Below are 24,229 nucleotides of genomic sequence, written 5' to 3' on the forward strand. Positions count from 1 at the left end.
TAACTTGTAACCTTTGCTTTTGAAAGTGGGATCTTCTAGAAAAGTATGGATATAAAAAGTTTCCCTAATTCTGGTATGATTTTTTGCTACCAATTTACTTTGCAAAGATGGTAAATGATCTCTGTATTTCTTCTAAATTAGGGATTATTCTGATGATATATTTTTATTGACGAATTAAAAGAATATATAGGCTTTAGCCTATAACTGCTTTCAATAGTTGCTAGATGTACGATTCATTCAAAAAAGCAACAAATCCAGCTGCAAATTCAAATCCACATAAAGAAGCCAGCCAGCCACTATAAGAATTTTACTGCATAACAAACCAGTTCTCATCATTCTGTCCTCCAAAATAGCATGTATAGTATAAAAACAAACCATAGCAAAAAGGAAGTGTGATATGCCAGAAAGGACACTTCATATTTTCATATCCTTTGTTAAGGATACTTACTACAGATCTTTTGAGGACAACAGGTCTGATCATCAGGAACAATCAGGGCCACTTCCCCAAAGCGCTGACAGTCTAAATCGTGAGCATCTGAGCAGTTGTATTCCACAGGAATAATGGTCTCATTGTCAACACATTTGTGCATGCAGCATCCGCTAAGGGAGGTTTTCCAAATCTCCCCTACTGCGTGGGGTGCTCCCGAACTGTCTGTGCAGGCTAAATTATTGCAATAGAAGACAGAAATTTTTAATGCTGTTTCAGAATTGACCATCTTGTTGTTCTGTGGCATGTGTGCGATTGCAAATTAGTGTCTGGATCTGGGCTAATGGCCAATGCTGACCACTCCAAATAGAAGAGGGAGGATGGGTGTGAGTCAGCATGGCTGGGAGGACATGATGCAATGCTGGAGCTGTCACTCCAGAGTACCCCTGAGTTAGGCAGATGTCCTCTGGTGGTTCTTGCTGCAGCACGACTGCCTCCACTTCCCACTAAACAAGACCAGTAGGTATATACAGCTAACTAATGAATAATTAATGTGTTCTGGCTATTGTATGCTGAAAAGGAGCCTGAGAAAAGCCTAACAGGCTTAGAATATTGGGCTGCTTTGCTTTGCACACTGAATGTTATGTACAGAATGCAAAATATTTACATGGATAAAATTTCTCAGGTGGGTCCCAGTCGTGAAAAGGAATCTACCCTCATGGATCCCTCCCAGTGGGACTCTGGGGGGATGGATTCCTTTGCGTGATGTGGGCCTAGGACAGTCCATTTGTAAAACAAGCTAAAAGCATTCTCTGTGAGAGCATCCTCCTCTTGAGAGAACCTGAGTATAGTGGTGGGGCAGGAGGAGGCTTTTTTTTTGGTTCACCTGGTAGAGCCACTGCATCCTGGACCACAAGAGCACTAAACTGAGTATCAGCTCAGATCGCGTGCAGAAATCACACAGCATCAGCCCAGCCATCAGACAGGGAGCTGCACTAATTAGTGAGGCCTGCTCAAGAAGGTGGTCATCATTTGACAGATGGCAAAAACCAAAAAGGGGAGATCAATACATACCGCACTTCTCTTCTGGAATGCAGAGACCGGCATGAACACGGTGAAGAGTGGTCCCTTCAGAACAGACACAGCCCTCTGTCAGCACTGAGCAGGACTCGGAATCCTGGGGAGTGGGCTCACCATTCTGACAAGTTCTTGGAATGTCACAGGCAGCTATACAGGCCTGGTAGGAGGTGTCTTCTGAGCAGGGAAAGGCTAACAAGGAAATAAAACATTTAAAATAGACCACAGTTTGAAGATCTATAGCACATAAGGGTATTGTCTGGTACAGAAGGGCACAAACAGGGTGTGTGAAATTCCCCTCTGTTACATTGATATGCATTGCTCAGCTCCTATATGCAATCAGAAGTGATCAACAAATTTGCACAGAATTATCAAGAGCAAACTTTATAAACAGTTTAACTCATTTTCCCTCCCACATAATATTTTCCCCAGGCAAAAGCTAGCCTTCTGGGAGGCAGTGGGGAGAGTGCCAGAGAACCCACCCCAACACACAATTTCTTCTTCCTCACAAACCAGTTCAGATTTTTAAAACATTTAAACATGTAGGTTTATCTTTTATTTATGTTTTATTGAAATAGTTTGAATATTTCCCAGAGGAAATGAAATGACAAATATCTTGATTACTGTAGCATCTGGCAAATCTTCATCAACTACACCAAGTTGCATGTGCAGGCAACCAAACTCAACACCTTTTCACCCAAATGATTATGAATGGGGCTACTGATATGCTGCCATACTTAGTAGCTATTGGTATTAATGATTCTGTTGGACAATACGTATTGGTGCTGTCTTTTTTATCCAATACAAACTGCTTTTTCATGTTCTTCTCTTCTAACAGCTGTAAATATGGTTACATGAGGCGCGTGCATTGGCAATTGGTTTAAATGACAACATATAGTCTCTAGTTTACAGCATTTCACTTTGATGTAGTTCCGTCTGCAGAACACCTAAGATGAGATCCTTAGCTGTTGAAAATCAGTGCTTCAATTTTCACAAATTTACAGCAGCTGGGGATAACTCTTTTTTTAAAATCTCAAATCTTCTATTTTCACTTTCAGTACAAAACAATGTACTTACTTTAACCATACTTCTTGAAAGCCATGGGAGAATGTCACTCTTCTTTCATATACTGTAGCTCTTTACAGGTTTATCTGTGTTGACTCTCCGTACCTCGGGGGAACACCCAGCATCCCCATGTTCATCTTTATAAAATGACTGTGTGGTATCCAATACAAAGTTTGTCATGTTGGGTGTCTTCGGAAGGCTCATAATGCATTGAGCATGGTTGTTATAGTGATGTTATAGTAATTGTTACAGTAATGTTACAGTAAGGTTATAATTTCATGTATATAGTTATGAGGCTGAAAATGTATCATCTTGGCTTAAAGCAGGCCCATGCAAAAACTCTCCAAGAACAGAGAGGCAGTTCACACCTCATCAGGGCATGGATGGGACATACCCAGCCCAGCCTCACAGGAAAAATGGATACTGGTTTAGGCAGCAACAAAAGAATCTGTTAGACCCTTGAGGGAGTCACCCCCTTCCTTTGGGCAGTTTGGGACTGCAATGAAGTAATGCTCACCTGACTCTGATGGGGGAGAGGGGGCAAAGCCAAGAGGAAAGAAAGGACATGATAAAAGGGAGAGACATTTTGCAATGCTCTCTCTCTTCCACCTACATCTACAGACACCACCACCACCAAGAGGCTGAAATGCTGATCAAAGGGGAGAGCCTGACTGAAAAGTAACCAGCCAGCCTGTGGTGAGAAGCATCTATGTTTTAAGTACATTGAAAGTGTTAAGATCAGCTTAGAATGCATTTTGCTTTTATTTCATTTGACCAAATCTGACTTGTTATGCTTTGACTTATAATCACTTAAAATCTACCTTTATAGTTAATAAATTTGTTTGTTCATTCTACTTGAAGCAGTGAGTTTGGTTTGAAGTGTGCCAGGGGCTCCCCTTGGGATAACAAGCCTGGTACATATCAATTTCTTTGTTAAATTGACAAACTTATATAAGCTTGCAGCGTCCAGTGGGCATAACTAGACACTGCAAGACGGAGGTTCCTAGGGTTGCGTCTAGGACCGGAGATATTGGCTAGTGTCATTCGCTTGCAAAGAGCTGGGAGCAGCTTACATGCCAGAGGCTGTGTATGAACATCCCAGGAGTGGGGGTTCTCATAGCACAGCAGGGTAAGGCTTGCTCCGAGAGTGAAGGATTGGAGTGGCCTAGCAGATCACTGGTCCAGACAACACCAGAGGGGAACATCACACTGTGCTGACCCATAAGTGAGAAATTTTATTAAATGAGTGTTGTGGAAGGCCATTGTCCTGCAACGACCAGCTCAAAGCATTGAAGGGAGAGATTTTTAGTTTCTAATAATGGTCAGTCTCCTTAGTCTAATGATTTATATGATTACTGTGTGTACATATTTCCTGAAGAATCTATGGTGGCAAGGCTACTAATGTTAGCCTAAAAATGGATTATCTTCTTGGTCTGAGAGCTGTGGGGAAAGGACATGGTTCCAAAAAGTTGTGTTGTGGCCCTGCAAGTCTGCAGTGTGGTCAGCACAGAGTGCAGCATGCTCACTACTCCCCTCGATGTGATGATGCCCAACCTAGACAAAGTTGCTAACTGGAATGATGGCCATGATGGAAGGTAAGAACTCAGTTCACAGTGGGAGTGTTTGCTCAGGAATGGGGAAGGCTCAAATTAAAGCAAATACCCTAAGGGTTAGTTTGAAGAGGGAGTTGATCTTACTCAGCTCATCACTACTAAAAATACTCATGATACCACACAGGAAATATCCATCATGCCCCTATAATCACAGGATTCTGGGCTCTTAAAAACTGGGTCACAACACATCTCCATCTAGTGACCAGAAAATATGAAGACGACTTCACTGTTTTTGCCTACTACGTACCCCCAGCAGAGGTCACTATGGTATAACAATAAAAGAGGGTGATGTCACTTCAAGAAGCTTCAAATACTTGACTATATTTCCAAAATTATTTTGTGAGCTCTAGAGTAAAATAATAATTTGCAACTAAGAACAATATCAGTTGAGAAAGTTACCAACAATACAGTTCACAGTTTTCTACACTCGGTCTGTATTTTTACTTAAAAATCCTTGCCCGAAAAACCAGTCCCTTTTATTTACAAAGATATAAATATGCCTGTATGAAAGATTTTTCATCTGATTTCCAAATATTGTGTGGCTGTTTATATACATATATGTGTGTGTGTGTCTGTGTCTGTGTACGTGCGCATATATATATATATATATAAAAATATCATATATGTCATGATTTTAAAGTACTGTTTTCCACAGAACTTTCCCTGTTCCATTTCTATTATATCATTCTTCTGGGCCATGCACTCCTTCATCCACAGCACCTACAGAAGGTAGCTGTAATCCACGTATATTCATATTGGAATGTACAGACCATATTTGTATGTGATGCATTCTTTCATCCAGGATCCTCTTCTCTCGCTCCAGTTAGGGCCCTTTACTTTCCAAACACCCTCTTATTGCTGCAGTCCTTCCTCCAGCCAAAGAAGGCTGGGTGCAGCTTTTTTCAAAGCTCTTTAGTGTGAATCTGAGCACGGGCCAGAGAGGATCAGTCCAGAGCAACAAGAAAAAAAATATTTCCATTGCTCACTCTCTCCTGCAGCTAGCTTAGCAGGCTACCACCTGTCTTTGTTCTAGTTATCTGTCTAGATTCTAGGTGATAGATCATTCATAACCATGACAGCTGAGCACTTATTAAGCTAGAACTCTGATCCTAAATGCATTGTGATGCTGCAAAACAGGCAAATCAGCTAACGTGATCTATTTCTATAAACACACCACACTAAAACACATTGCATTATCTTTGACTTGCAATAACTTATTCTTTAAAGAAACCTCATGCAATACACCTTAGAACACAGTACTTACAGCAGTAATCTGAACTTCTCCAATTAATGCAGATATTAAATTTGTTACACATGGCCACATAGGCAGCCAGTGCTATACAAGGATTCCGAATGTATTCCACATCTTGAACCCACAGGTCACAGAATAATTCAGGTGGAACCTAATAAATAATAAATACATGTGTTAATGTTGCACAGTGAATGTACCTTCATACAGTGATGAAATAGGGTGAATATCTCCACTACTTTGGGGATCCTATCAGGCAGTTATATGAGCTAGTGACAGGGAAATCACAAGGTCTGCCAGGCTGGACTGAAGGTACAGAAGAGGCATTGGGCTCCCAGCCTTCCTGAGTAAATGAAGAGGATTTATTTTCCAAAGGCATCTGAAAATGAAGGTTCCTGAATGTAAAGAGAATGCAGGGAACTCTTATTTTCTCTGAACCAAGTAATTTGGGATGCTTCGGGCAAAAACTAATACTATGCTTCCCAATGGGAGGCACAATCATTCTTGTCATGAAATACCTCATTCTCTGTTCTTCTTCCTTTCCCCCCTATATTTCCATCTAGATGTTAGCCACTCATCTAGCATTACCCTCCTATTTCATGTGTGAGAATGCAGGGTATCTAGGTATAGTCTCCTTTTGAGAGAGAGTCACCTAGAAGCAATGGTAAGTTTCAAGTGCCTGCTCGTGGACGGTTGAGAGAGAATCCAGACTAATCCAGAAGACAGCTGGAAAGAATGGTAGATGGGGACACATACCAGCATGTTACCTACCGCTCTCATTGGTTTTCCAATATGTTTCTACCTTGTAAATGATTTCCCTCCACAGTTTGTCAAAAATATGGTTTTGTCTAACTGGTGCATTGTGTGTTTGTTATTTGCTTTAAGGTGGTGCCAAGTGGGGCTATTGTGGGATAGATGGATTGGATGGCAGATGGAGTTCAGCTACCAACCTTGAGTATACAAGATCCAATTCACCACCATGTTATTCTACTTCTACACCAGTGAGACTCCACTGAAATCATTAATTATGTAAAAAATTCAGTAAGACTGTATTGAATCAGGCTCACCCATTAAAATGAGATAAGGCCTGGAGGTGGCAGAAGGCACCTCATAGGTTTGTTCCTTCAGAAAGGCTCCTTGGCTCCCATTGAGTAATGCTCAGCCAACGTGGAATGGATAACTCAGGTTGCTCTAAGTGCTCGATGTGTCATAAAAGTGGTTAAATTGCACAGTTTGCACAGACAATGGGTATCGTTTTCAAAAGCCCCTATGTCACATTTTCACTTAGAAATCTAAGTCTCATTGAAAGTCAACAGGACTTAGGCTCCTAAATGCCTAAATCAGTTTTGAAAATGGGACTTAAGTGACTGGGAAAATTGTACCTTATGTCATTATGTATCCCATGACAGCTTTACATGCCACCTTGACCAAGAGGATTGACTATTATGCTTGTCCATGGCCTGCAGCTCAGTCAAAATGTACCAGCACATTTGTTCATGAGTCTGAACAATCATGAGCATATTTCACTCTCTGTGCAATCATTAAATTGGCTGCTATATACTGGCTGACCGTGAGCTGGCAATGTTGGTCTTTAAAACACATTAAAGCATAATCGCTGGCTACATCTGAGACCTATTTGAGCCTCAAACCTTTTCTCCTTTATCTATATATATATTGTATTCTTAGAATTACCATTATAGGACCCACATTTATGGTCTTTCCCTCTCATACCTTTCTAGCACTTTTTGTCATAAATCTACTAATCTACTGTCATCTGTTTGATTTTAAGAGGATTGTTTTTGTCTTATATGATGCAGAAATAGGAGTGCCTTCACTGGGGTCACTTTCAAATAGAACTGTTATTATTAATATTAAACCCACATGGCAGCCACTGATTTTGAATGTCAGCTGCCCTAATGCAAGTCTCATCTTGATCAGCTCCATTCTTCAGTTAATTTTCTAACCTACAACAAATGGAGAGCTATAATAGGATGCACATATACCACTCATGACATTTATGATGCATTATTGCATTTAACTACATTAAAAACATCATATCAAATAAATAAAAATCTATCAAAATTAAATCTCTCTAATACAGTAAACCTCTGAAATAGTTAACGTACATAAGGATGACAGCTACTGAAGGTCTGGTTCATCACCAAGCTGAAACACTTGGAACAGTCCATGATTGAACAATTAGTTTCCTGGTGCCTGTTTTCTCCAACATACTTTAATGTGCTTGGCACCTGCCAGCTGTCTATAAAATTTGATGGAGCATCAGTTTTGCTTAAAACTGTTCTGTTGGGTAGCATCACGTCATTTGCTGAGCTTCCATCACAGAAACCTGCATATGATCATAGTAAACAATATGTTAGCACTGTTGTGGGTTGTGCACCTTTTTATCTTCATCCATAACTGAAGTTCAAATACATTATCTAGCTTTTCTGATTAAAATCAATGAGCACAGGGTTTGTCAACACTCAATAAAAGACCTGCAGCACTGCCGTGGCTGGCCTGGGTCAACTGACTCAGGCTCACAGGGCTCAGGATCCCATTCAGGGAAGGTCTCAGATCTTGGCCTCCAGTCTGAACACAAACGTCTATCCTGCAATTTACTGCCCTGCAGCCTGAGCCTACAAGCCCAGGTCAAGAACGGGGCTCTGAGACTCATTGCTGTGGGTCTTTTATTACAATGTAGACAAACCCCCAGTATTTAACTATATACACAGCATATTAGTATCAGAGTCTAACAAAATGTGGCAGGTTGCTAGTAGGACCCAAATGCACAACTATTCATCCACAAACAAGTTAAGCAAAGTGAAAGTAAGGAAAAGGAATATTATATTTGAAATGTAAAGGATGGAAGAAAGAAGGGGCACAAAATAAGAAAAGGCAGAATTCTGCTCTGGTGTACCAAAGGTGGGTGAAAGCAGATGTATTGCATCTAGAGCCTCCAGAAGGAATTCTCTACCTACGAGTTCTTAGGTACTAAGGAATTTAATATGGCCCCCATTAACATAATAATTTTGTGCTCAAAATCTTTGATGTATATAGTCTCACAAACCCCTAGTAAGTAAGGAAGTACTATAAGAATACCTCTGGATCCTCCTGGCATGGACTTCAGAGCAGGAATTATGTCACCCATCAGAGGCGCTGACTTTGTGATTTGCCCGGGGTTGCTCAACCCCCACTCTGCCCCAGGCCTCGCCCCCATTCTACTCCTTCCCCACCTCTTCCTGCCCCCACTCTTCCCCCACCCCCAGCTCCTCCTACACACTGCTGAACAGCTGATCACCTGCAAGTGGGAGAGGAGCTGACCAGGGCCTGCTGGCAGGCAGAAGGCACTGGGAAGGAGTTGATGGGCGGGGCTGCCCGTGGGTGCTGAGCACCCACTATTTTTTTTCCCGTGGGTGCTCCAGCCCCAGAGCACCCATGGAGTCAGCGCCTATGTCACCCATACAGAAAGTGCAGTTTGCGCCCTGCTCTGCACCCAGTGAAGTCTACCACCATTTGCTGGCAGTTAACTCTGACACGCATATGAGAACTTCCATAAGGATGTTAATGGAGAGCTGGGACTAACACCCCACAATCCCACCAGTCTTGTCAGCCTGTGTGTAAAGGTGAAAGAGGAGGAGCCCTCCACAGTCTGGCCAGTTTGCCATAATGTACTGTAGCCCAAAGTGGGCATCTGCCTATAGCATAAACCATCCATCCTCAACATAAACTGGTATCACTGGCAGCCCCTGCTCAGGAGAGACTCACATCCTGAATGGCATGAAGATTGAAGGGAGGGATGCACTGATCCATTGGAAGAGCTGTTTAGGGCAGCTCAGAGAGTGACTGCCCATGCTCCGAGCACTCAGTTTCATAAGCACTAAACAAAAATTCATTAAAAAAATTCAAAGGACATAAAAGCAGCTCTCTGTTTAATTGAAAATGCAAAAAGTGTAAATGTCATTGTGGTGTAAAAAGGAGTTCCTGTGAAATGCCTAGACATACTCATCTGACACTGTATTAACTTTTACACATTGTGACAAAGTTCCTCCTCTACTTTGGTGGATCCTGCGCTTATTGGCGGATTTTGCTCACCTCAGAGATTCACGGCAGCCCTCAGTTTGGCCACTTTCATGGCTCAAATCTGCTGTTCACTCAGATAACCTCATCATTGGCCAGCATGGGGAAAAAACAGTAAGAACAATCCCCGCAGTTTCTGCTGATCCACCATGTGGGTCGGGGATCAGCTCAGAGACCTTCACCTCCGGTGGAAGCTCCTGTATCTGACCAGGAGTTGGGAGGTTTGGGGGGAACCCTGGCCCACCCTCTACCCCAGGTTCCAGCCCAGGGCCCTGTGAACTGCAGCTGTCTAGAGTGCCTCCTGGAACAGCTGCATGACAGCTACAATTCCCTGGGCTACTTCCCCTTAGCCTCCTCCCAACACCTTCCTCCTGATGTCTGTTAACGCTTGTACTCCTCAGTCCTCCAGCAGCACGTCCTCTCACTCCCAGCTCCTTACTCGCACAGCTTACTAACTGGAGTGACAGCCTTTTTAAACCAGGTGTCCTGATTTGCCTTAATTAATTCTAGCAGCTTCCCAATTGGCTACAGGTGTCCTAATTAGCCTGCCAGCCTTAATTAGTTCTAGAAAGTTCTTGAGTGTTCTGGAATAGTCCCTGTTATCTTACCCAGGGAAAAGGGACCTGCTTAACCTGGAACTAATGTATCTACCTTCGACCAGTCTCTTGTAGCCATCTGGCCTGACCCTGTCACAACACACACACCCAAACATGCTGCTACCTCTGGGCTGAGTTGAACACCTATAAGCTTAAGAGATAGCATATTGAAGCGTAGCTTTTGGCATCCACAGAGACATTAATATCACTCCTCAGCTGAAAAGAACCAATCTTTTCTACATTTATTTCTCAGAAAGAAGCAGCATATTTCATCTCTGTTTTAAACTAAAATAGTTGGGAACCTTGAAAGATCTTGGAACAGGGGCAATATTGTGGCAAGGTGGGAAAGATAATGGCAAGAAATCTGGTCAATGTGAAATGGTGGGGTGCTCCATCAATCACCTCTGGAAGCTATTTTTGGGGCCATCGACTATAAAAGCAACATAATGGACAAATCCACTATCCCTTTTTTCTAGGAAGCACTGTTTGTTGCAAAGAGCTTTTAGAAAGTTCCTTTTTCTCACAGTCTCTGCACTTATATGCACTAGTTCCAAAGAGATTTGTCCAGTAATTCAAGAGGGATCTAATCCTTTCTCAATGAAAGGAAAATTGGCTCTATTTTATCATTTTTCACCCACATATGGGTCCAGATTCTTCTCCCACTGAAGCCACTGGCAAAACACCTATTGATTTCATTGGTAAGAACAGGCCTTTGGAGAGAAGAAATCTTTTGGAAGTTGCAAATAGTTCAGCCAGAAATAAGTTTCCCCCATGAAGCTTTTATCATCTTAAGGAGGTCTTGTGAGGAGATGGAGTTTATGAAACAAAAAGGGATGAATATGATAAGACTCACAAGAGTTACTTTCTGCAGGAATGTTGTCCAATCTGGCAAGTCTCTCCCACCTTCACATCTTGCACAGGTGGGGAGTAACTCGCACTGTAAAAGAGATTTATCAAATAAAAGGCTGAAGCTTCACTGAGGTGCTCAGTAGGCACTCAGTTTCACCACAGTTCTGCAGCCTGGCCAGGCTGTGTGGCTATGAAACACTAGTGTAATTCAGACTCTGCCTTGCCCCTCATCCCACAATCAGCAGTCTGTGTTTGGGAGGGTCAGGGATGAAAGTGGGTCCTCTGTATCCTGTGTTGGGGTGTGGTCTCCCAGCTCCCAAAGTAATATTGGAAATGCAGCTTTCAGCAGCAAACAGACCGAAAGATCTTCCCACCTAGGGCATCAGGGAACGGGGGCAACTCATCCCACTGTGACCCCTCCAATTCTGAAACACATGTTATTGAAAGGCTCCTATTGAGGCACCCAAGCTCCCACTATCTTCCTGTCTCCTTCAGGCAATGAGCCTCATGATCCTCCCCAAGCCCATGATGCCTCAGTAGATACTGTTTATTTGCAGGGGAGGGGCAGAGGGTTCTCTACCTGATCCCCCTATTGGACAAATCCCTATTGTCTATGACAGAGCTTGTTCCAAGACAGATACTTTGCCACCAAGCAGGAGCACCAAATAGCTCCTCCGTGTGGGTGAAGTGGAGAAATCAGGAGTCATAGGGGCAAATCTGTCAGGAAAATATGGAGCAATCCTCTGCAGCAGAAGGGCTTGAAGCACAAGCCTAGAAAAAACACATAAATATCTTGTAATGTTGTTAACAGGCAATGTGCACTGGAAATGTATTGCTGAGTTCTCTCTGAGATAGCAATCAGGCTAGTAAGACAAAGAAATCCTGCAGGCTAAATCTAATCCTAGGCCAAATGAAATATTTTATCTTTATCTTCTTGATTCTGCTTATTCTAAGTAAGATGGACATTAAAAAAGGATTAGGACTAAGTCAGAAAAAAGGAAGAAGAAAACCAGAATAAAGTGAACATAATAATCAATTTTAGACTGATATTAATTTCAAGCTCTCCTACTCCATTTGGGGCATGTTATTGTCTGTAGGACATGGAACTTGACTAAGCTGTCATTGGTATCTGATACTGTGCTACACATATTTGCCCTTTCTGAAACTGGCAAGATAGAGTAATGATGAACTTTGTATTCCTGATTTCAAGCTCTGCTTTACAGCAGAGGATAATTCAAATGTCAGAGTGGAGATTTATATCAATGTTTATAATGCTATAGACCTAACATCTCATCCGTACAACTTCCAGAAAGAATGAAACCATGTGTACATACCACAGAAACCTAATAGTGATCATAATTAAAAGTTATTAGCGTACACACACATACACACACACATATATACAGCTCTGAACTAATTCAGCAACAAGATCAACCTAGACTGGTTCTATGAAGTTAATAGCTATCACTATCCCTCCCATTAAATAAATACAGTGAAAGTATTTAGAAAGTGAAAATAGCAGATTGTATTTCCTTTCTGATGGATAGCAAACACTAAATCTATTAATGACCTCATTTGATGCCAAGGGTGGCTTAATGTAAGACACATTTCATCCTTATGACTGGGCTATTTATTTGGACATTACTTCAGTGGTTGTGCCTGTGATTCAAATAGCCTAAATCCAAAGGCATAATTGCAAAAGAAAAAACAATTGCACTTCAACAACTGGGCATCAACCAGCATTTCAATAATTAACATGGTTAACAACAGTTTTATATTTACACTATTTTAACATTCACAACTATCTAAATTGTTCTGTGATCATCCTTTTAGGCTCCATACCTACACCTAGAAGCCTGAACCTGCTCACGGTATTACTTGTAACCAGGAAAAAGCTTCTCCCTTCTCCAGCAAAGCATTTGAACATTTGAATGCTTACAGTACTCTCTACTTACCACATAGTCCCAAGGCTTTTGGTTCACTGGTTGTATTTGACTCTATGATCACCACACCCGTGCTGTGAAACCACTGAATCCTGATATTTGTTGGTGTCTCAATTACATACATGAAGCCAGTGTCCTCAATTTTAAATCCATATTTTCTAACTGTAGGCCAGGCATATCTTGAATTTACAGTTATCTAAAAAGATGTTATAAACAAAGGCACAGCAGTAATCTGAACGCCTCATTATATTGGAAGCTATTCTTCTACTTTATGTGATCGCTATATGTCCATGAAACTTTTGGAATGAAACATGAACTGGTTTTGTTATTCATCAGAAACACAGTCCAGGTTTTCCAAGATGCCCATGGTCTGACTTTTGAACCAGTCTAGCCCAATTTATGGTCTCAAGAGACAGGCATGCAAAACCTAGTCAACTCTTTTACCACGCAAAACTCGGCTGTTGCCATGACAAACTTTGACCGTTTGTACAAAAGCACTCAGTGAGGGGGCTAAAATGAAAATGTTTGATTCTTTTCAAACAACTTTTAAGTCACTGATCTTTTGAGACTGCCCCTATGGTTTCTTCATACAACATTGGCAACATATTTGACTGTAGTATGGGGTGAGTCCCAGGATCAAAACTAACTTTTCACAACTGGGTTTCTTCTTTTTAAAAATATATTTTGAATATATATACACACAAGAAAAAAGCTCTCAGTTAGTTGCTGTTGAAATGACCATCCTATCACTAAGGGGGATCACCCATCTAGGATCAAACTACTGGAACAACTGAACATTTCAGATAATAAAAAGCTATTGTTTTATGGAAATGTTTTCTGTAATAAGAACAAAATGGGAAATTATGGTAGATAAAATTGTTTCTAAATGAAATAAAGCTGTTCAAAATTTCTCACACACTTCTCTTTAAGGGGAGATGAATAGAACTATAAGGGCACCCCCAGGAAAGTGAGGTATGTCCAGCATGATTGTGGGATGGATAAATGAATGGATGAAGAGCCTTATTAAAGATTCATGGCTCTCATTTGCTGTGTGCTCTGGTTCATAAATGGACCCACGCATTTCAATCTGTTGCTTCAATTTTACGAGTTGCTTTCTCAAATTTCAAACTGTTAGTATTATAGAAACTCCATTGTGCATGCAGAGAAAGACCAATGAGCAAGTGTGTAATCCCTATTTGGAGGTACCAGAAAATTTCTGACAATCTATAATGTTAATAATTAAAACAGTATAAAACAGGTTTATTATGCACCTATCTATAACGTGTAGGAGAAAAAACTGTGTAATCATGGGGGACTTCAATTTGAACAACATATACTTGGGGTGCTCATGCTGCCAGTACCAAAACATCCTGGGGATTTCTAAACATCATAGATGACAATTTCCTAATTCCAAAAGAGTTGCAGCCAGCACTGGGGAACTCTATATTAGACCTTGTCCTGACAGAAAAAGAGGAACTGATCACAGAACTAAAAGTTAATGGTAGCTTAAGTGCAAGTGATCATGACTTGATCACATTTATAATGTGCAAGCAGAATAAAGTCCAGAACCTTAATATATATACACTTGGTGGTTTAATAGGGCCAATTTCACAAAGGTGAAAACAATTCTGAGCCAAATCAGCTGCAAGGAATAATTTAATCAGAAAAATGTGAATGATAATTGGGAAACATTTAAGGACATCTTAGATGCCTGTAATAGGGTCTACAAACCACAAACTGAGCAGAGGCAGAAGGGGGAGGAGAGCGTCTCCTGCCTACAGGCAAGCAGCTTGACCACACCCCCACAACTGCCAGTCATGGAGCAGGCACCCACAGCTGCAACCAATAGGGAAAACAAAGCCTGCTATAAAAAGAGAGAGCTCAGAGAAGGAAAGGGAGGTAGAAAGGTCTGGGACAGTGAAGGGGCAACAGTCCTGCACTAGGCTACCTTCAGAGAGGCAAAGAGACTGAAGCAGACTGCTAATTAGAGGCCAGGGGCCAAGAACTGTCCTGACCAGTAGCTAACCACAGCCAGTCAGGGGCAGTAGAAACCCTTCAAAAGATCACATCAATGACTGGTAACAATGCCCAAAAAGTCATAATCCCACAATTGAGAAAGAAGCCTGTACTGGTTAAAAAAACCCAACAACCTGGTTTAGAGAAGTGAAGGTAAAAAATAAAAAAATCATTTACAACAAATAGAAGAAAAGGGATACTGATAGTATTGAATATAAATCAGAAGTTAGGAATTGTAGAAAATTGATAAGGGAAGGTAAGGGATACAAGGAGAAAGCTATGGCCAGCAGAGTTAAGGAGAATAAGACATTATAAAAATATATTAGGAAGAAAGAGAATCCTAATAATGGTGTTTGTCCATTACTAGATGGAAATAGTAGAATTATCAATAATAATGCAGAAAATGCAGAAATGTTTCAATAAATATTTCTATTCTGTATTAGAGGAAAAAGAGATGATATAGGCTCATCACATGGTGATAACACTCTTTCCATCCCACTAGTATCTCTGGAGGATGTTAAACAGAAGCAATTACAGTTAGGCATTTTAAAATCAGCAGGTCCAGATAACTTGCATCCAAGTGATTTAAAAGAGCTGGCTGAGGATCTCGCTGGACCATTAACATTGATTTTCAATACGTCTTGGAGCACTGAGGAAGTTCCAGAAAACTGGAGAAAAACTAATGCTGTGCCATTTTTAAAAAAATGTAAACGGGATGACCCAGGTAATTTTAGACCTGTCAGTCTGACATGGATCGCAGGCAAGATAATGGAGCAGCTAATATAGGACTTGATTAGTAAAAAAAAAACTAAAGGAAGGTAATATAGAAAATTAGAAAATATAGAAAATCAGCATGGGTTTTTGAAAAATAGATGCTGTCACACTAACTTGATATCTTTTTTTTCCCATGAAATTACAAATTTGGTTGATAAATGCAATAGCATTGACATACTATATTTGGACTTCTGTAAGGCATTTGACTTGGTACTACATGACATTTTGGTTAAAAAACTAAAACAACATAAAATTAACATGGCACACATTAAAAGCTGGCTAACTTACAGGTCTCAAAATATAAATGTAAATGGCAATTTGTTATCAAGCGGGTCTTTTTCCAGTGGGGTCCTGTGAGGATCAAATCTTGGCCCTACTGTATTTAACATTTTTATCAATTTACCAAGGATAGCGGTGGATTCTGCATCACTGGCAATTTTTAAATCAAGATTGGATGTTTTTTCTGAAAGACATGAATTATTTTGGTGATGTTCTATGGCCTGTGGTGTACAGCAGGTCAGACCAGATCACAATGGCCTTAAAATCTCTGATTCTATTAAGGGGAAAGTAAAACACTATGTAAGTAGCAAGAGAATACCAAATAAATAAATAAACAAACGAAATCCCCAATAACTTACTTTTCTGTTTAAACGATCAACGATTATTTGGTTTGATAAATAGGTTAAATTCAGCATTGCCAGGCACAGTGAAGTCAAGTTTAAGTGACCCTGCAGAGAAAGCAAAATTTGTGAACTTCAGTTTACATGCTAATTAAGTAGTATTTTTAAGTAATGGAACATAAGGGGCATTTTTGTATGTTCAGTTTTTGAAAGCGGAACACATCTGTTGAATGAAGTTTATACAGATTAACTAAGAACTCTTTATTTGTATGAGCTATGTTTGTGGGATAATGTTCATTTGAATAACATTCCTTCAGGATGTCTACATTAAATGTGCCAATTTATTATGTTCTAGAAAACTGTGTTAAGCCACCACATTTCAAAAAGCTGAAATATTAGGGGTTCAGATACAGCAACACCACTGATTAGGGGCATGGAAAAGAATCACATGAAGAGGAATAGAAAAGATTCAAACTGTTTGCCTTAGGGTAGACACAAATATGAGAGGGAAAGATAAATATACACAAAATAACAAGTTTTCTAGAAAAGTCGTATCAGGCATGTATGCATAAATCTATTCACCCTCTTGTAACACAAGAATTAGGGACATTCAATTGATACGTAGCAAATTCAAACACCATAAATGAAAATAACTTTTCACACACTGCATAATTAGCCACTGGAACTCATTGCCACAAGGTATCATTGAGGCCAAATACTTAGAAGGGCTTATAAACGAGCTGGATATTTATATGGATAACAAGAATATCCATTTATAATAGTAAAGACTGGGGAGGAAACAAAGAGTTTGGGAAGAAGTACAAACTCTCATGTTTCAGGTCATAAGCCAACGTCTAAACTATTGGGGATCAGGAGAGAACTATCCCAGTGAGCAAGTTCTCCTGTAACTGCTTCCTTCAGGGTTTCTTGCACTCTTCTCTGAAACAGCTGGCACTCGCCTCTTTTAGAGATTAGATACCGGACTAGATGGACTGCTGGTCTGATGCAGTCTGGCAGTTCCTATGAACCTTTGTCTTTGAAGTTTGAGTTTGGCAATTTTGCAATGCAGAAGTCTCTGCATTACCTGTTGAGATTCATATATTGTAAGATGCTGGTTGCCTGAAAATATATGAGAGCCCAAGGGGAGTTCAGGTGTTAATTATCACCCTGCAAGACTTTATACAACAGAATGTAGAGGGAATCATTATAGTCTGTTTAATTCTAAGTACAGGAGTTTCCCACAGTAAAGCCATATAAAGAAAGATACACAAAGTTGGCATTTACTCTACTGAAGTATTTAACACATTATTATAGATCTGGATATTTGTGTGTGACACAAATATATGTGTAATCATTTAACCTCTCAATATTTCAGTTTTGCCATCTATACTATGACTAACCAGTAACCTTGCAGTAACGTCATGAGGAATTATGCTTGTGCAATAAGGTGAAAAAAGAAAAGCACTATACTCTTTTAATCAGAGATATTTAAAATGTATTTTAATAATTTGTAATTTAAAAATCCCATATTACTTTATGTATAAGCATATAAAATAAAAACTTTGTAGAGTATACTTTTATTCACTGTACTGTTTAACCTTGTTTAGCAAGTGAGAGTCATAAAGAATAAAAACAGAGTTAGTTACCATGTTGGTATTGCTGCAGTCAAGGATATGGATGGTTATAGTTTCATCTTGAGTTTGGCTAACAATGTAGGCTGCCTCTTTAAATAAAGCCAAATGATTCCCATCAAAGGTTACAAAGCTCAGATCAGAGAAAAATGTACAACGACCTGGTTAAAAATAAATAAAATAAAGGCATTTCCTAACTTATTTCATTCTTTTGGTAAGCAATATAAAACATGCAAATAAAATAGCATAGATGTTTGTATGATTTAACCTTATTTCCTCTAAGGGTTTACTAACTCAGAAAACCATTTTCATCTATTTTTTGTACCCACTAACTAACAGTTAACTACAAATGGACAGTAAAGAACTAAATTCTGCATGTTTCAATAGCAGCCTCTTGCAGGCATCCAAGAATAGAATTTGACTCATGTGACTAATACAGGACTAGTCTGTGGATTTTCATGGACCACAAGCTACTAAAAGCTATGGAGGGTAGAAGTCACATTGGACCTTGAGTTGCTTCCCCTTCCAGTCTTGTTCCAGGATGGGAAGCTCTAGTGGAAAGTTATCTTCCTTTCCAATCCTACTGCTAAAGTATTTGTGCTTCAAAGGGCCCAGAGTTCTACTCCCAGACACTACAAATCAAAAGACCCTGAGTAGTTACTTGCATTGCTTGTCCTCGCACCAGTTGTTTGCTACTATGGATCTAATGCTGTTCTCACTTAAGTCAACAGAAGTTTTGCCTTTGACTTCAGTAGTAGAATTAGGCTTCTATGCTGTATTAAGCAATGAGTAACCTGGAGAAGGTGTATATAAACTCCATCTTCTATTCCTACTCCAGAGTCCAGAAAATAGAAACTTTAATTCTTAATCTGTTTATAAATTCAATAATTTGTTATAAAAGTGAATTAATGTAAGTACTGCATAAGTAAAACTTACATGCACATTCCCATTTTGGGCAGCATTTGTCACCATTGATCTGAACAGCAAGCCCTAGAACTCCACAGCTGGGCTGAGTTGCATTGTAAGGGCAGTTCTGTGACTTGTTAACTTGGATTAGTTGTCCATCCAAGCAAATGTGTTTTATGCATTCATTCTCTGTGATTGGCTAAGGCATATTTAAAAGACATAGGTTACCATTCTTATCAAACGAAAGATACAACACTGCAGAATTGCTTACTGAAAAGACAAGTAGGCCTGATTTTCAGAGACACTGAACACTCACAAATCCCAGTGAAGGCAATGGAAGCTGTCGGTGCTCAGCACAACTGAAAATTAGACAATTTGTGAAAATGGTACAAAACCATGGTTCTGTTCTAAATTCCAGAACAATATTATTTATTTTAGACAATACATCAGGCAGAAATACAGAAGAGAAGTATGCAAGGATCATAGAGATGGCAAAGATGGCTGAGTAAGGTTAAGGAATAGTCATGTCAGGAAATAATCTGCCAAAAAGTGGTAGATTGTGATTCAAAAGATCCCTTCTACTGAGGAACATGAAATGGCACATGGTGCCAAAGGTATTCCATGAAAAATCACCCCTTTTGGAAACTGAGGTCCAAAGCAGCATTAGATTGCAGTAATTATGAAATCCATTAATTGCAATGGCATTCCTCCAGATTTACCCACATGTAATTGAGATAAGTATCTGGCCCTGTACTTTGATGGACATTTTTAATACTGAATACAAAACCATATGGCACATAAATAATTATTTCAGCACTAGTGGGGTAAGGGAACTTATCCATACATAAATCTACATTCCTGTCTATTTACAGATGGGCAGAGAGATAACCATGAACAACGTTACTCACTACACAAGTTTGGAGCGTTGCTGTTTCTCTAGCTGGCATGAAAACTGATGCTGTGACTCCTGAGATAGCTTCAGCTGTTGTCAGTCCACCAGAATACTCTGTAGCAGACTCGTAAAGGGATTGGGTAGATAAATAGGCAAATGGAGGAACTGATGCAGCCATTGTAGCATTTGAGTGGGTTGGCATCATTAACGACGAACTCTTTGAGGGTGTGTGGACCTCAGTAATAGCCAGTGTCGCACGTTTTGGAGTTTGAATAGTGGTGCCTGATGCTGCGACACTAGAAGAGGCAGTTTTTTGCTCAGAGGATGAATAGATGGTGGACAAAACTGATACACCTAGTTTAGGAGGCACAGCAGTTATATTTGTGAAATATGGAGAATGAAACATCTGTGTTGTTTTTAAGGTGGGGGTGATCAAATCTGTGATGCCTGGCGTATGAAGAGACTGTGGTTGTGTAACCAGTACTGGCCCTGCAGGCTCTGCTGTTTCAGAGGTGATGGCTTTTTCTGTTTTTGAAGCAACAGAAAAATAGATGGGTTTCCCTGAAAACAATGAGGTGGTGAGGGCTTCTCTGATTGCTCCTGTTTTCCCTAAAGTAGCTGATGCTATAGTGGTGTTTTGTGCTGTTACACTGCTCACTGATGAAGGCGCTAAAACAGTGGTTGTAGTCGAAGAACGTGTGGTGGCTGGTAACACTGTTCCTGCTGGGAATGTGGAACCGTAGGAAGTAGTTGAAAGTGGCACTTGCTTAGACAACACCACAGTCTTCTCTGTAGCACTTTTGCCCATTGACGTGGATGCTGTTGAGATCACTGGTGTTAAAAGGGCACCTGCTAATGACTCCTTCTCCGTTGTGATGGGAGTTTCTGATGTTTCCGATAGAATAAGTGATGGAGATGTTAACTTCGACAAAGGAAATACGGTGATAGAGACTGTAGGTGTCTGACTAGAAACGAGCGGTTCAGTAACGGCTGTCTGCTTTGTGGATTTGAAACTGGAATCTGACTTTTGGGTAGGAAATGACGGAAATTCTTTTTTCATTGTAGCTACTGGTGATGAAGTTGTAATTACTTTTGTTAAAAAAGAGAGGGGTCTTGTGCTGACAGTCAAATCCATTTTTTTTCTGGTTGAAGTTGGCAGTTTTGTCTGCAAAGCTGAGGCAGTTCCTGATACGTAAGTCAGTAAGACGGCATCAGTTAAGGATGACTCTTTTTCAGTAGTCAAAAGAACTTTAGCTGGAACTACTGAGGTAGGAGATAACGTTGAAAGATCCACTGCAGGTCGGGAGGTAGTTACGAATGGGTACAAGGTGGTGAATTCTCCTATAGATTCTGTTGTACTAAAGAGACCTTTTGGATGAACAGTGGTGGTCAAAATTTCTGTTGGAGGCTGGTAAATTGTGGTACTTTTTTTGCTTGCCAAATAAGGTTTGGAAGTTGAAGGAACATGTTCTGTTGTCAATTTGGTAGTGAAACGTGGTATAGCAGACTCCTCTCTGATCTGTGGAGAAACCATCTCTGCTGATGAAGTTTGAACAGAGGAAGTACCTACTGAAGTTGTAGCAGAGGAGGAGTAATCTTTGATTAATGATATTTGAGTTGTAGATGCTGTTTGTTTTACTGTTTCTCTGACGGTTTTAACTGTAGGCTTTGAGACTGTGGAAACTGTTTCAGTCTGTACTGGGTGCTTTGTAGTGGCTGGCTCCTTAGGTATTTTTTGTGTTAAAATGTATGGGGAAACCGATGTCTCTGCCACATACTGAGTGGTAGGGAATATGTCAGGTGACTTTGTGAAAGGAGGTGTAACAGAAGTTGGCAAAGTTGACCTTTCTTTGACTGCTGTCACTTTTTTACTAGTTATTAATCTGCTGCTGAATTCAGAGTATGGGGATAATGTGGCATCGGTAATATTTAAAGTGACTTTTGCTGGCAGTTCCGCAGGTGATGGTGATATTAATGAACTTGGTTGCTCTTCTATCGTGGATAAGGTTGAGGCTGTCAAATGGGGAGTCTTTCCTTCTGTTGAAAAAGTAGATTTTACTACTGATGTTCTTGGGTATAAAGTAATGGTCATTGTAACAGTAGCTTCAGATGATGCACTCATAGAACTAGTGGCTGTCGTTGATATCTCTTTTCTAAATGTGGATAGTGGAAGCAGAGTAGTGAAAGGTGTTAGGGAGCTTGCTGGTGATGAAGCAAATGTAGTTGGCTTTCTGGTATGTACACTAGCAATTTTTTCTGTTTGTGCTTCATCAGGATGGACAATCATCCTTGTTGTTTCAGTCTCATTAAGAAGAGTATATGGAGATTCAGTGACTAATGTTGTTCGCATTGATTCCAATTGTTTAGTTACCCATGGAATTGTAGGGACCAAATCCATTATTTCTTTCGCTAAAGCAGTTGTTTTTGTTGCTGATGTCATTCTAATAGTGTAGGGTGCAATGCTCATCTTTGTTGTATTTAGAAATAGAGGTGATTTGTATTCAGATGATGTTCTTTGTGAGAATGTAGTTGGCTCTGCTGATAATTCATAGGGGCCTGTTATTTTAGATGTTACTTTTGTTGTCAAAGGAATAGCTCTGGCAGTCTGAGATGAAACAGGATATTTAGTGTACACAGTAGTCAGGGTTTCTGTCATATTTAGCACTATGAACGGTGGATATTCAGTAGTTGATGCTGTTTGCAAAGTTTCTTTTGATTCTGCTAAAGCTGGAGAAGCAGCACTTATATCGGATAGTGAAGGCCTTTTTGTAGGAAGAGTGCTGGGTTTTGCAGTTGTAGCTGAACTAGAATACAGTGAATATGGAGAAAAATATGAACTTGATGGCTGCTCCACACTTGTTGTTGCTTGTATTATTTCTTTTTTACCAGTTGTAAATAGGAAGCCAGTTATTCCTGAGGATGATGATGATGACAATGATGACATCTCTTTAGTTTGCAGAGTTGCTATCTTTGCACCATGAGTTGTGGCAAGGAATACCCCTGCAGTACCTGTCAAGTTTTGAACTATATATGTAGGAGTTTCAGTAACTGACTGTGTTACATGTAATAATGGAACAGGGTGTGTAGATAGTGGAAAAAATGTGGTCTTTATTTCCTCTTTGGTTAAACCAACCTTTCCTTTTGTTGTTTCGGAAGTCATTGGTGGCTTCAGTGTAAATAATGTAGTGATCAGAGGAGAAAATGAAGTTTCAGTGACATTAGCTATTGTAGGAGAAGTTTGTTTTGTACTTGGTTTTGTTCCTTCTGAAGTTCTTGTTTCATTTGCTGTTGGTGCATAAGAAGGGGTTTCCAAAGAGGGTGACATAGTGTATTTGGTGAAATATGTGGTTGTTTGTTCTGTTGCTGATACAAAGGAAGGGGCAGTAGTTTTTTCTGGTTTTCGTTTTGTTTCCACTGTGGGACGTATCGTAGTGTCTATTTCTGATGTTTCTGATATTGCTGTAGTTGCGACTGGTGATTCTGTTACTCTTATTATTGATGATGTCCCAGTTAAAATGAAAGTAGAAATTGGTTTGCCTTCTGTGTCAGTGATTTTAGTCACTGCATGTGTTGTAGTTACAGTCTGAGGCTCTGTCGCACTCAATACCTTAGCAGTGATACTACTCATCGCTTGTATACCTGTAGAGATTTCTGTAGTGGCTGTAGTTGTCGATGGAAAAACATCAAGTACTGAAGGGAAGCTTATATTAGATTTTGGTGATACAGACATTGCAATAGTGCTTTTGCCAGATGATGTAGCTCCAGCTGAATATGCCGAAACATTTGGTGATATAGTTGTGGTTAAAACTGTTGTATGAGGAATAAGAACAGTTGAAAATTTAGTTTGTTCTATGGTTGCACTGAATTGCCACTTTGATGCACGTGTTGTTTTTGTGTCTTTTGTTTCAGGTATAGGAGATGAAGTTTCTACTTTACTCAGAACTGCTGCAACTGAGACATTGAAAGCACTAGAAGTTACATGTGAAAGAGCTGGTGTTCTCATAGTGGATGGTGAAGGTCGAACATCAACTGAAGGCTCAATGCCTAAAACCAGACAAAAATAGATGTTAGTTTGTGACTCATTTTGCTAGAATCATTAAGCTATTAGAGGTGGAAGGGATCCATATTAAGTCATGTATCCCTATCTTCCCTCGCCCCTTTCTTCAGGTTTGTAATATTTTTAGAGCTTCTAAAAAAAAGATGTTAGGGATGGCATTGACTATGTATTTCATGTTACTGAAAGTTTTATGGAAAGGGAACCTCTTAATTTTCTTTATAATTTGTCTTAGATTTTAGGAAAAAGAAATTTGTTTTTAACTGAAAAGCACATGAAATGATAACTTAAAATTTACGAACTTGGGCATCTAAAGTTAGATATGTAAAAACTGCATTGGGTCACTTAAGTAAGAGGCCTAATTTTCACTGATATATTGCAAGGGCTCAACATCTCTGAAAAATCAGGCCATTTATGTGGGTCCCTAAATATGGGCTTAG

General features: G+C 40.0%; 1 protein-coding gene across 2 annotated transcripts in view; it reads right to left on the minus strand.

The window, feature by feature from the left end:
* The window catches only part of OTOG (otogelin), a 159,242-nt gene that overhangs the window by 24,692 nt on the left and 110,321 nt on the right, over window positions 1-24,229 (minus strand). The window contains exons 36-45 of one of the 2 annotated variants that reach the window (XM_043548941.1): window positions 21,297-23,779; window positions 19,752-21,251; window positions 18,874-19,042; window positions 17,953-18,098; window positions 16,325-16,414; window positions 12,909-13,092; window positions 7,558-7,778; window positions 5,447-5,585; window positions 1,502-1,696; window positions 449-661 (exon numbers count right to left, since the gene is read on the minus strand). In XM_043548941.1, coding sequence (XP_043404876.1) covers window positions 449-661; window positions 1,502-1,696; window positions 5,447-5,585; window positions 7,558-7,778; window positions 12,909-13,092; window positions 16,325-16,414; window positions 17,953-18,098; window positions 18,874-19,042; window positions 19,752-21,251; window positions 21,297-23,779 — 5,340 coding nt within the window. Of the gene's footprint in view, window positions 1-448; window positions 662-1,501; window positions 1,697-5,446; window positions 5,586-7,557; window positions 7,779-12,908; window positions 13,093-16,324; window positions 16,415-17,952; window positions 18,099-18,873; window positions 19,043-19,751; window positions 23,780-24,229 lie in introns of both variants that reach the window. The other variant, XM_043548942.1, reaches the window with a different exon arrangement.

This window comes from Chelonia mydas, chromosome 6 (assembly GCF_015237465.2).
Source record: "Chelonia mydas isolate rCheMyd1 chromosome 6, rCheMyd1.pri.v2, whole genome shotgun sequence".
Classification (NCBI taxonomy): Eukaryota; Metazoa; Chordata; order Testudines; family Cheloniidae; genus Chelonia; species Chelonia mydas.